This window comes from Abramis brama (genome assembly GCF_963993115.1).
Source record: "Abramis brama genome assembly, chromosome: 3".
In the NCBI taxonomy this organism is placed as follows: Eukaryota; Metazoa; Chordata; class Actinopteri; order Cypriniformes; family Leuciscidae; genus Abramis; species Abramis brama.
Window position 1 is genome coordinate 39,235,001 of NC_139965.1, and position 13,819 is coordinate 39,248,819.

Consider the following 13,819-nt stretch of genomic DNA (forward strand, 5'->3'; position numbering starts at 1 on the left):
TACAGTAATTGAGAACATCCCAGTCAGACATAAGACCAGTTACATAAGTTTGATGTTCTGCTCTAAAACCTGAATAATTTTGTTTAATGGACTGAATTTAAATCCAACTTGATATTTGCAATGGTTTTTGAATAAAATTCAAAGAAAATGTGTCTGTACATCTTTTAAATGTAATAATTGCTGTGTTTATTATGATTACTGCATTTTCTGAACATAATAAGTGTATAAACCAGCATTACTAATCAGTCAAAATATATAATCATCATTCAACTTTCTCTTTATATATATATATATATATATATAAAAAGAGACATTAACTGCAACAGCAGACAATGAGATGGACTGACATTATAAGCACAATGTGTTGATAGGATAACATTTTCTCAGCAGTTTATTCAAGTTAAGGCACCTTTTTTTTTAAAAAAAAAAAAAAATGGACACAAGGCTGCAAAAATTAGAGGGACGTAAACTTAAACTCATCCAGCATGCAGTTTCCAAGTGCTCAAAAAGAAAAAAAAAAGTATTCCATTAGTATTCAGTTTTGTATTAAGTATTCCATTAAGTCCTCATTTTTGACCAGCCAATGAACCTATTCATAGCTAGGTTTTTTACAAATAAACAAAAAAAAACAATTGCTCTGATAAATATATTTTGGTAACATTTCGAGGAATGTGGCTATAACACTCATCCGTTTCCTATACGATAGGGATATGAAGAAACAGTTTAGTTTCTCCTAAAGAATAGATTAGGTAATAACAATTTTCATTTTACATATAACATGTACAGTATTCAAAGCTCATGCAAGGACAGTTTGCAAAAAGATCAAAGCAAACTACTATTGTTACTCTTTTGGACTGATAATAAAAACAGAAAACAGTCAACCATTACATATCTGGAAGATACAAATTGGTGGTCTACGACAAGTATAATAATGTACATTCAAGGAATCTATCCTTCGAGAAAGGCACAAAAGGTACACAGACATACTCAATATTTCAACTGTAAAGATGCATGTGGTCTGGGCTTCACTTTGTGTGCAACAGTCTGTCAAGTCCCTCTGAGTCTCTATTTGCCATAAAACTTCTTGTTGAGCAGGAAAATGAGGAGGTTAACATTTACAGTAGCTCGATCGAACAGCTTCATCACTGCCACCCCCTCGTACTGCAACTGGAGCAGGTCCTGATATTAAAGAGGACAGAAAAAGACATATACAGTTAAGGCCCATTCACTCCAAGAATGATAAGTCTAAAAAGGCATATATATATATATATATATATATATATATATATATAAAAAACACATGAGCAAAAACGTTCTGTTCATTATAAGCGTGCACTGCAGTCATGTCAGCTCTTTACAGTCTGTTGGATTATGATTGGCTGTCAATGTCAGCTGAAAAAAAATCACTCTGAAAGTCATTTCAACAATATCGTTCTTCTGTGTTGGTATCGTTATAGTTGTGGTGTGGACTTCCCTATTCTTACAGTTTTTGAAATGGTTTCTTTATAGATAGTTATCTTTTGGTGTGAATGGGCCATTAATCCTTACAAAAATCAAACATTCCTTCCGACTATATTAGATACAAACACACACAAAAAAAAATATCAAGGGAAGAACTTTCACCTGGTATTCTAACATTAATGTCTCCAAATGGACTCCCATAAGCTTAGCTTTCACCTCAAACACTCCCACAATCTCAGATGGTGAGATCTCGAAAATGACATTCTTATACCTGTAAAAGATAAAGCATATTATCATCAAGGACAACAAGAGGAAATGCAGATATATAAACGCATAGTACGATAAGATATGAATACAGTAGATGAATCCAAATGCACAACAAGTTGTTGAAACTCACTGATTTGTCTGCAGATCCTCAATGTCAATGAGCACTCCCTTTTCATGCAGACGGGCTGCAGTGTACTTCTGCGATACCTGCTTGCTCTTCTTTGCCTTACTGTCTCCAGGTTTCTTAGAAACTCTGTGTGTGAAGCAAAGGCATTTTCCATGAGCGTAAGACAAGAGCTCAACAGCAATTATCCAATCAGAGATAATGACATGAACTAAAATGGACAGTAAACACTCCAAACACTCACTTGCCCTTGCTGGCTAAATTGTCCATGCAGGTCTTGATGTATTGATTGTAGTAGTCAATCTGCACATTGTAGAAAGTGGTCTTGGAGTTCAGACCAGCATTGGTCTGCTGAAGCTTGACCAATTCTGCCTTTCGCCTCTGACGATATCGCCTCTGGTTCCGGATGTCCTACGTCAACAAATAAATCAAGACGTTTTAGTATAAAATTAAATGGCGAAATAGAAATTTCGCATTCAAGTACAGTCTGAAAATCCCAGAACGCAGAGGTCAGAGGACATAGGAACGGTACCTTGGCAATGTCATTGATAAGATCCTGGTATTTCTTCTCAGGGTGAACTTTACCCAACTCTCCTAGTCTTTGCAAGTTGCTCTTGATCTTATCCTTCTTGCCTTGCAAGGTAAGGCTGTCATCCACAACTGGTTTGGCTTGCTTCATCTTCTCCGGGGTCTTAGCATCACGAATGGCTCGTCGCTGCATGGCACGCTGGTACTCTGCTTCCTGTTTCAAATAAAAACACCAACATGAACAAAACAACACTGCTTTGATGGAGTTTCTTTTTCATTCTGAAATTCCTGCTATTATATTACCTGCTCTGGTGCAGCTACAGTCTCCAGGATCTCAGTAAGCGTTTCTCCTGGCTGAAACCTGATCACATCTACTATGAGCCTCTTGGTGCTAAAATGAACAAGATGAATGGACAAAGATTCATGGTAAATACTTAGAAAAGAAGCAAAACCGCATTAACAAGTAAAAACATTAGTTGCAGAACATAGTGAGCCTGCCACATTGCATTATCAAATTGTCTTCTCTGGGAAGGATTTGGTAAAATGAAGTATCTTAGGAGGCATCATACCTTTTGGAACTGCCTATCAAGATATCTCACTAGGTTTTGGAACAGAACAATTGAGTAAGGCTTTGTCCTTACTTGAGAAGGAGAGTCTTGGCATCCATTTCAGCATTGGCCTCATCAGGAACATCAAATTTGTTGGTGAGGGTGAGAGAGACTTCTGTCTTACCCATCATTTCCTTATTGGGATCATCAGCGGGAAGTGGGCTCTCACCTATGAGAGAGCAAAAATCCATTACTCTGACTCAGCAGGACCTCAGCGTCCTGACACATTAAAGCATTTCTCAGAGGCTCACCTATTAAAGACTCAATGGTGGGCACCTCTCCTAGGTCATCTAGCAACTCATGGATGGGATCATTGTGGTCTGGTGCGATGGCATCTTGGTGATCCAGCAAGAGCTAAAGAAAATCACACAAAATATTCAATCCTGAAAACCAACTATACTGGATGTGATCTCTTCCATAAAGGTGTGGTCACTTTAGCAAAATTCAAAGGAAAAAGGATCCATTGTCTATTATCAATAGTGTGGTAATGCTTAAAGCAGTGCTCAAAGGATTCCTCTTGATGTGACTGGACCTTTAGTCTCAGATTTTACCGTGTGAGTGTTGATGATCTCCCCAATGGAAATGTAAATCACAGGCTTGGTCAGGGTGACCAGGTCAGAGTACTGATCCACATTGAACTTGTCTTCCAAAGAAGGGGCGTCACAAGCGGACAAAAAGAAACGTCTGGGAGACAGAAACGTTCTTGCATCAGCATGGGTATATTATGAATTAAACTGCTAAAAATGAAGAAACAAACAGAAGCATTTTGATGTCACTTGTACCTAAATTTCTGGTAGGAGTTGGAGAGGTATTCATTGATGGGGTTCAGATGAGCATTGTCTCCAAGAAACATCTTGTTGGAGGCGGCATGCTGCAGCATTTTGGCAATTGATCCCAGGTTTCGCCTTTGTTCTGTGGTAAGCTGACCTCCAGCAGATAAATCTATGATGTCAAAGGCATCGGGAGCCACAATGGCGGGGTTCATGTAGCGGTAGTACAGCAGGTTGCCCACAATCTTAAAAGATAATAAGGATGAGTATGTTTCTTCTTCTCAAGCAAGTACAATATATTTGGAATTTTTTTAAAACCTATTATACATGTTTCTATATTTGTGCAATTAAAGATCTTCTGCTTCTACAAGGGGGTAAACAAAATTACTGAGAAAAAGAGAAGCAGCAAGGCAAGAATAAGAAAGATGTGGCTCACCTGGGCTGGGTGCTCATCAAAAACCTCTTTAAAAGGGTATAAGCAAGGGCCAAGAGGAGAGCTTGAGCCAGGGCATAGAGAAAGAGAGAGACAGAGCAAGTGTGGGAGAGATAGATAGAAGAAAAGAAAGGAGGAGGAATCTCTTTCCAGGAGAAAAGGAAAGAGATGGAAACCACATTTAGTATTCAGAGCAAGGAGCCTGTATCATCACAACAGAATAGACGCACGAGAGCAGAGACATGCTCAGGATTAAGGACAATGTTCCAAAGTGGGACAGCAGCGGGTGCCAGTTTAGCAAAGAGGTAATCAGAGTGTTTAAGACATCTGAATAAAGCCTGTCTTAGTCTGGAGACTAAAGTGTGCAATTACATCAGCCAAACGTTGGTGTGATTTCTAGCAGCTGTGATGTAACAAACCTTCAAAAGCTCATCCTCTGTGGCATCAGGGAACCTTTCATTAAGTGTGTCCTTCAGCGTCTTGGCAATGAATCGCATGCCATATCTACAGCGGAACAAAATCAATCAAATGTGCAGAGACTTACACCAGTGTTTCCTACAGAATTCTGCTTTTGATATATATTTGAATGTTGCTTTAGTTTAAATACCACTTACTCTAAAAATAGTACACTTAACATGGTTCAACGCTACCTGGATTACTTTTTTAGTTTTTAATGAGTCATTAAAAGAACCGATTCATAAAGAGTCATTTGCTGTACCAATCGGTGAAGTAAAGGCCATATAAAACCTTTTTTTTTGTGTGTGGTACTCTGCCTTTTTAACTCATTAGGTTTATTTCAAACTGCAAGCTCAGAAAAATATGATTCAGCTGCGGCACAGCAAAAAAAATTAACAGCGGTGTAATATTAACTTGTACAAAAGCATGAACAAAGAAACAGCTCATGTAACATATGTATTTGAATATTCAAATCTGGGCTTGCTAAAAGTCATTTTCATATATTCAAGAATGATTTATGGTAGGTGCTTCTAAATATAGATGCAAGACATGGAATTTGTTGTTCCCAGGGGGAAATTCAGGTGGTGGATATTAGGTACACGCATACAATTTTATCCAGCAGTGGCAGGTGTGTAAACTCACGGGATTTTATCCACAGAAACAATTATGGCAGAGAGAAATTTGTCTGTGACCGTCCTCATGTTCTTGATGGAGGCTTCCAGGCGGGTACGAACCTCCTCGTGACTCATTGCCTGCTCTGGAGTCACATCATATGGCAATTTACTGCAAAACAGAATAAGGGCATACTTAAAATAATTTAAATTAATAAATTATTATTATTAGAATATAAAAATAATCTAACTCTAAATTAAAATGCGAGAAAAAAAACACCCAATCAGGATGTAAACAAATCATATTTCTTTATATTTTCCCTCAATAACTACTGTTTTTAATCGAAGAACTCACAGTTCTGGAAGAGAAAACATAACCTCTAGAATCACAAAATTAACTATAGTTAAATAATTTTATATATAAAAAAAATTAACCACTTTAATTTAATTTATCTTTTTTTTTAATTTTTTTTTTTAAAGCAGGAATATATTAGTGGGGCCTTAAAATATTGTGTTCCATGACGAGAAGCCTTCAAGTCAAAAAGGTTGAGGAGGAACACACCTGGCCTCTCCTGTTTGACTCTCCATCTGGTTCACCCAGCTCTTGTATATGTCAACTGGGTCAGTTTTAATGTTGAGAGTCTTGTCATCCATGATTTCCTTCACGACCGGAGCCAGGATCTGACGAAGGGCGTTCTGACCTCGGGCTCCTCTGTTAAAGCTCACCACCATCTTAATGACTGTGGGGTTTCCTGTGACGATCTCCTGGATTTGGTCCACTTTTGATCTGCATTTACAAGACAGAGAGAGAGAGAGAGAGAGAGAGAGCGAGAGAGAGAGAGAGAGGGAGATCGCTGAGAGATCGTAAAAGAGTGCAAATGCATCTTGATAAATATGGAAAGAGTATATCATTTATGGAACATCACTCAGTTCCTACTTGATTTCCTCTTGCAGGGCTGTTTTGAAGAGATTGAGCAAGAGGTACTCCTCACGCTGATTGGAAGCGTAGTTGTACAATGTGAAAATCACAGAATCCATGAACTTGGTCGATTTGTTCTGGGGCATCTGAAAGATCAGCTTGGCCAGATAGGTTGGATTTGTCTGAAGAAAACAGAGAGGAAAATGAACAGGCCTGCTGAGACACTGATTTTCAAACAATTGTTGGACTAAATTTGATGAGGTTTACCTGTAACAGGTAGAAGAGAAACTGATATGCCTCCAGCTTGTCTCTCTTCTCTTTACTGAGAGCCTTCAGGCCTCCTTTCTGCTTGTTCATCATCATGAGGTTGGACAGCTCACCCTTGTTCTTCTTGGTGAGCTTCTTGCTGTGAGAGACCACCTCCTGAAGGGTGATCTTGTTTTTTACCAGCAGGCCAATCTTAATGTCCATCAGATTAAGGTCGTTCTCCAGCTGCTGGTTGGAGCGGATGTTGGTGATCACCTCCTCTCTTAGCCGCATCAGTTCCAGCTCTTCCTGGAAGTCCTGGTCGCTGTGGTCCAGCAGGTGGACAAACTTACGAACAACTGCCATTGGAGGATCATCTGCGTTGACTGTTAAAAACAGAATTTGGAGTTTGTGGTTTTTTTTGTGTCTATGCTAATAGGCCTATTTCACAAAATGGCGACCGAGACCGGAAGTAGGGTAACGATACTTCCGGTCGCGCCGCCGCCCGCTACGATCGCCATTCATTCTCAAAATGGACTGTGAACAGCTTGTTTTCTCTGGTCATTAATATATCTGACAAAAGTAAGAATAGCAGATGTTGTCCGTTTTGTTGATAGTTTTCATGGAGCTGTGACAAGATCGAAATTGGACAAAGGTTACAAATTATTCTTGACGTTTGCTTACATAAAAAAAAAAAGTTCCATTCATTTAAATGGCATGGCACTTGATGACTAAGCTCACACTTACTATAGCTAAACAAAATAAATAAATAAATAGAAATGATGTCTGATTGTAGGCTATGTTTGGAATCTAGTGGCTTTTGTTAAAATTTCATGTTATTAGTGTTAGTTTGTCCCGGAGATTGCAGCAATCTTCCACTAGTGACTAGATTATGGCTCATTTTTCATGTTACCACCATGAATGAAACTAAGAATTGTACATCTTTACAGTGAATTTGACCTAACGTTGCTAGTGGGTCTAATAATGAAATTAAGGCAAATAATTAAAAAAATGGTTAGACTAAAAACATGAATGAAGTGAGTGATATTACATGTTTTAAAAAATCATGATGTTACAAAATCACATTTTACTGTCGGGTCCCCTTATGAAAAGAAAATATATTTCCCTATATATGAATGATCAATATATTGAATGGTTTAACAGTATATTTGAAAATATACAGAATAATATATTGTGTTAATATTACAATAGTGAATAATACATAAAGAATTTTTATATATTTAAAAATGTGAGACATATATTTACTAATATATCATAATGTATGTAATTTTATATTCAGTAATACGCTTCATAATATACAGGGATTAAAGTTCTCAGTCGCTACGAGAGTATACGACGGATTTCCGTCAATATCAGCGTTCCCCCCGTCCTTATATCTTAAATTCACTGTTCATAATTTTAATGCTGTAAATATGCTTACATTTCTCAAATAGTGTAATAAATGTCTTAATTTTAGTTTGAATGGGAAAGACGAGGTGATTCACCCTGCTTAGGGGGTTGTGATCAAAGCCTGGAGTGGAGCAAAAGCATGTTCCTCTCTCCACTCTAAGCGTTCTGTTATCACTCCGCTCCTGATCCACTCCGGGTTTTCCAGTCCCGCTCACGGAAAAACTGCTCCGTGTTCACTCATTTTTAAGAAAGTTACAGAAAACAACTTCTACAAACAATTTTAATTTGCCAACAGTTAATAATAATAAATAAAAGTGCATGACGTGGAAATCAGATGACGTGGAAATCAGATAACAATCAAGTGCAATATAAACATGTTTTGTCAGGGCATCACTCCCGAACCGGCATCAACACTCCATTTTCAACATCTGCTTCCTCCTTCACACCACAGACACGTCTTTTTGTCGTCTGTGTCTGGCCTGATTTAACTTCTCCCCCAGTTGTTCCATGAAAACCTGCAAAGCACGGCCTGCGGTGTAAGATATCTACGACCGGACTCTCGTAGATTCGTAAGTTACACGGACTTCATCCTCCGTGAAGTGCTTAACACACAAAAAAGTGCCCCTCTTCTCTCGGTATAGCCCAAATCCAGCGCTTTTTCAACATTTCGTCACAAGAAAAGCTGTGCAATAATAAATACGGTTGTTTCTTCTATGAGTGCAAACATAAAAAGGTACGCAACAGGACTGGCCGCTTTTAGTCTCCGCATTTGTCCTCCGACTGCTACTGCTAGTGCTTTCACCGGAAAAGAGTTTACCCTACTTCCGGTCTCGGCGGCCATTTTTGTGAAATAGGCCTATGGACTTCTATACAAGCTGGTGGAAACAATTTGCATGTATACACACTTAAAATGTACAGTCTTTTTCTTCTGGGACAACAGAACAAAAATATTGATGACTCATCCTGCACTCTAATTTTTGTCCAATCAAATGTTCTCTTGAATGTCCCTCCCCTTAAAGGGATAGTTCACTCAAAAAAGAAAATTTCTGTCATTTAAATATTTGACTTTCATTGTATGATACCTTCATCAAAAATACCTTCTTTTATGTTCTGTAGGATAAATAATGTCATACAGGTTTGGAATGACATGAGGGTGGGTAAATAAAACAATTTTCATTTTTGGCATCTGCAACTGACCAGCAAGTAGAAAATTAATGTCCTTTAGCTGTGACATAAAAAAAAGCCTTAAAACAAAACGCCAACACGGGAAAAGAACTCCGGTCAATAAGCCATTTCGTGGTCTCTTCAAAATTGCAACAGTATACTGAAACAACAAATGCATGCCATAAATCTCCATAGATTTTTGAAGTATGTTCTAAGTGAGAGGATGTGAAACAAAATTTAAAGGAAGTACATGAAATGCTTACTGAGAGTTTTGTAGTCATCCCTTGCTTTGTTGGCTCGAATGAAAGCCTGAATTTTCACCACATCATTTATCTGAAATGAGAAAATTGGAGGGAGAACATTAAAGACCGTCCACTGTGTGGTCAAAGATCAGATTATATTAAATATAAAAATACACAAGTCCTTTGGTTTGACTTAAAACTCACATGGTCTTTGAAGTACTGAAGACGATCTTTGTATTTTTTGCGAGCTTGGTGCATCCTGACCATTGATTGAATCTACAGGGACAAAAATCATATATTTACCCACACTCAAATTTCACCATATTAAGATTGATCTTAACTCAAATAAAAGAGCCAAACCCAATAATTAGGGGATGACCACATATTTTCAGCTGTGTAGTGTATAGCCTAGCGAGTATAATCCTGACATTTTATGATGCAAGAAGCATGGCTCTTATATTCCATCAGAATTTCTCATTATGATTCTCATCATCTTACCTTGACAGCATCTTCAGAGTGATCCTTCAGGTACTGCTTCCTGTTATTGAACTTCTTTCTTTCCTTAAAGCCTCTCCAGTGGGCCTATAAAGCAAACAGAACCAGATGGTCATGATTGACTTGGTACAGACCCATAGATGTTATGAAATATTTTTTGCATTAATGTCCTGAAGTCTTGTTTAGGACTAACTGAAGGAAGAAAGAGGAGAATGACCTGTATGCATGTAACAGACGGCTCCTGAGTCGTCAAGAACCCAAGACGGTCTTTCATTCCACGTCGCACCAGAAAACCACGGCACCGGGCCTGCAGTTTGGCGATCAGACTCTCGTTGGCCAACCACAGTTGCTCTCGGTTATATGCATTGGTTACTCCTGACACAACAGACTACAAAGACACAGACAGTACGTTAATCAGGTAAAGAAAAAAATTATTATATAATTATAACAACAAAAATATTATGATTTTTTTTAAATGATATATAATTAAATATAAGTCTCAGTATAAGATTTACCTGTATTTCCTCCTTGTTGAGCTGAGTGTTGTTCGGAATGAACTCTGCAGGCGTATCCCAGGTGCCCTGTCCAGTCTTGAGGTTATAGTAGTAGTTGTGTCCTCCCTTCACCCAATGTTTCATCCATTCACTGCCATTATCCCCTACCAAAAAAACGCTATTACTCTCTCAGTCACAATGTGTACATTTATGACATGTTGTGATAGAATATTTATCACCAAATAGTTTCAAATAAATTATTTTAACTGAGAACATAAGTAGATTTTAGAGATTACCATAGATTTTTTGTACCAAATACCACAGAATCAGCACAAGAACCCATCTCACCTTCCTTATTCTTCTCCTCTTTAATTCGAAACAGGTCATCCTGGTAGGTTTGCGCACACTCAGATGTGATTCCATACAGACCAGAAGAAGGTGAACGCAGGGCTGCCAGTGTTTGAGAAGCGTCCTTGTTATCCACAGCCTCATTAATGGCCTGGATCGCCTGAGAGACTGAAGGTGGACAAGAAGATCATTCTTTAGAAAAACTGAGATTATTCAATGAATCCTCGTTCATATTAAAGCTAAGATTGAAATGAGGATTATTACACTGCAGAGCTTCTTCTGAGTCCTTGTTGGCTCTCATGATAGCATCCTGGATCTCATCCAGCCAAAGCACTGCAGAAGGATCTCCGCATTCCTGGAAAGACAAGAAAACAAAACAAGGAATCAATTACCAATGAATGACCATTTCAAAGAATTAAGATGTGTTCTGGTCACTCTAATGAAATTTCATTTCTATTATTTGATTTGTGCTGTAATTTTGATGACTGAAAAAGGATTTATAATTTATAAGTAATTTCTAGCTAAAAAATGATTGAGAACTAAGCATAACTATAAACATTTATATTGGCTATAGATTTTTCCATGGATTATCTAGGACTGGAAATTACACTTTTGAAATTGCAGGTTTTTCAGGATTATGGGAATTCTGTTCCAAGGCGAAGCAAGTTCTGTGCAACCAAACAGAATTGCAAAAAAATATTCGTGTTTTCAATAAGGATTAAGCAATTCCAACTAGATTTCGATTTTTGTAGTTGGTTAGGAATAACACTCATATGGGCACTAAGTGTCAGTTAAACCTTTTGTAATGAGATGATTAGACATTAAACAAATAGTCGACCAAAAAAAATGAAAATAATGTCATTACATACATTTGTCAAAATCCAGGTTTTGGAATCAGGTTTGGTTTGGAGTCAATGATGACAGTATTTTCATTTTGGGGTGAACTGTCACTTTAATTCAATTAACAAAAATGTTTTGACTGTCAACAGGAACAGTATAATGAATGTAAAACACATCAAGGTCATTTAAGTCACAACAAATGCTGTAAGAACTGTTAGAGAGAAATAGTATTTAATTATTCAACAATACAACTTCCAAAATTATATAAACGATTACACTGCCTTTCAGGAAAATAGCACACTGTCCATCCGAAAGTGCTGAGGAGAACTATAAACAAGACTGAGATGACTGACTTATAATCTAAATATGTAGGGGTACCTGTATCATTTTCACCACTAGATGAATCACATCTGCATTATTATCATTTGCAGACAGTTGTAGGATAAACACATACTAATGGAGGGGTTCATTACTACTACCACCAGGTGGCGCAGTTGCCCTATCATAGTAGTCCTCCTAACCGCATGCTGAGCTCAGTTTCCGGAGCACGATTTGCGGCTCTCTGATTTGCCGAATGCAAAGGTCCCTCTATGCAGTCCGCCCGCCTTTCTTGCAAACGTACAGCAGCGCAGCACACCAAACCTGAGGGTGTGGCAAATTGTGCAACAGAGGAAAACGTTGTTCCTTCAGGGTTGATAAGGCTCCGCTTCACTGTGTTACAGTTCGTCGGCTGTATAAAACCTGAAAGCCTGCTGAATTAGAGTGCAAATAAGACTTAATGTGTCCCAGTGGGGTGGAGTAGAAATTATCAGGATCTGAATATCTGAATAAAGTCTGCCAACTGTAACTAAGGAAGTGAAAAAGGGTGTGGAGTGTAATGTCCAAGATTACATTACCATCTTTTCTGGGCTTGTTTACAACCCTGAATGACAGAAGAGGAACTACTTTTTTAACACAGGATGTTACTACTAACAAATATACTACTAAAATCCATATTAATAGTTGCTGTGATTACTGAAGTCAAACAGAAATGCCTTGAATTGTTATTCTCTGTCAGGTCACATATCTCTCCATCTTTTGAGATCCTTGCTTATTGGAGATCATTTAAAATTGCAGAAGTTAAAAAAACAAATGAACAAACTTCCTTCCAAACCACTTCCTGTCAGTTGAGCAGATCTGGTATTATCTGTGCTTCACACTTCATAGTGACCTCAAGCTAGCGTAAGCCTGGAGGAGTGATGTCAGCGCTAAAAACCCTTTACTGAGCTACACCAGCTAACAGGACCAGAATTTTGCCCTTTTAAGGCAGAGAAAAAAGTCATCAGCCTTGTTATTTCCGATGCTTGTGCAAGTCTTTTTGATAGGAAACACTTTGTTTTTCCAGCCATGTTTTTCTTTTTTTGGGGGGGGGCACATGGGTTCAGAACTGACTTTGGCAGCAATTACGAGTCCCAAGAAATGTTTTATCATGCGACCCTCTACTAAAAGAGTAGTTAAAGGGTAAATATCATTACTTAAACTAGTAAGAAAATCCCCAAAATTTGGGATTTGGTGTCCATAATGCCTGTGAACGGGTATTCTGGATACTTTCTCTAGAGCTAAAAGATTGCTCTTTGCCTCAGAATCTTCAGTTCAGCTCTGAACCACAGTGGTACACTGCTGTGGTAAACCATGGCCTTCTCTGTGCCCATTCACCTATATCTCTGAGGTTTCCGTTCACGTCCACGGGAAACATGGGGCGTGGCTTAAAACACAACTGAAATACCCTAGACGTGAACCTCAGATTAGAACCAAAATGTTCTATTATCCTACAGACAGAAACCTTTTGAAAGAGGGACTTGTATAGCACTTTACTATGTAATACTTGTAATACTACACCCGAAGCGCTTTACAATCCTATCAGGGGGTCTCCCCTCAACCACCACCAGTGTGTGCAGCATCCACAGAACAACAGCGGCAGTGCGCTCAACACACACCAGCAATAGGTGGAGGGGATTATTATGAGGCCAAGATTGATAAAGGCCAATGGAGGGAATTTGGCCAGGACACTGGGGTTACATCCCCAACTCTTTATGAGAAGTGCCATGGTTTTTCTTAATGACCACAGAGTCAGGACCTCGGTTTACCAGCTCATCCGAAGGACAGATGACTTTCCTCAAAAGATAAGGTGAGATGAATCTGAATAAAGTCATTTTTACATATTACAGTCATTTGAAAATGTAAGGGGGTTTCTACTGAAAAAAAGAAGAAAAAAAAAAAGAGGAGAGCTGGCCAATAATAGCCAGACAAAATACGAGGGTGAGGAATGAGACTGTATGAGCGCAAGTGATGTCATTAGACTTGAGTCATGAGAAGCTCAGACTGAAAACCCACATGATGCAAGTTTAGAGAGAGAGAGAGACA

The 13,819-nt window shown here is 38.4% G+C and overlaps 1 protein-coding gene across 1 annotated transcript in view; it reads right to left on the minus strand.

Annotated features, from left to right (window-relative positions):
* Positions 1–362: 362 nt before the first annotated feature.
* iqgap1 (IQ motif containing GTPase activating protein 1) overlaps positions 363–13,819 on the minus strand; it is a 51,580-nt gene continuing 38,123 nt past the window's right edge. The window contains exons 16-37 of the mRNA XM_084108540.1: positions 10,841–10,931; positions 10,577–10,744; positions 10,250–10,392; positions 9,952–10,122; positions 9,738–9,821; positions 9,444–9,515; positions 9,261–9,330; positions 6,445–6,809; positions 6,196–6,359; positions 5,821–6,045; positions 5,290–5,430; positions 4,611–4,695; positions 3,771–4,003; positions 3,540–3,672; positions 3,240–3,342; positions 3,022–3,157; positions 2,684–2,771; positions 2,385–2,594; positions 2,097–2,263; positions 1,859–1,981; positions 1,624–1,732; positions 363–1,179 (exon numbers count right to left, since the gene is read on the minus strand). Coding sequence (XP_083964666.1) covers positions 1,066–1,179; positions 1,624–1,732; positions 1,859–1,981; positions 2,097–2,263; positions 2,385–2,594; positions 2,684–2,771; positions 3,022–3,157; positions 3,240–3,342; positions 3,540–3,672; positions 3,771–4,003; positions 4,611–4,695; positions 5,290–5,430; positions 5,821–6,045; positions 6,196–6,359; positions 6,445–6,809; positions 9,261–9,330; positions 9,444–9,515; positions 9,738–9,821; positions 9,952–10,122; positions 10,250–10,392; positions 10,577–10,744; positions 10,841–10,931 — 3,195 coding nt within the window. The 3' untranslated portion in view covers positions 363–1,065. The remainder of the gene's footprint in view (positions 1,180–1,623; positions 1,733–1,858; positions 1,982–2,096; positions 2,264–2,384; positions 2,595–2,683; positions 2,772–3,021; positions 3,158–3,239; positions 3,343–3,539; positions 3,673–3,770; positions 4,004–4,610; positions 4,696–5,289; positions 5,431–5,820; positions 6,046–6,195; positions 6,360–6,444; positions 6,810–9,260; positions 9,331–9,443; positions 9,516–9,737; positions 9,822–9,951; positions 10,123–10,249; positions 10,393–10,576; positions 10,745–10,840; positions 10,932–13,819) is intronic.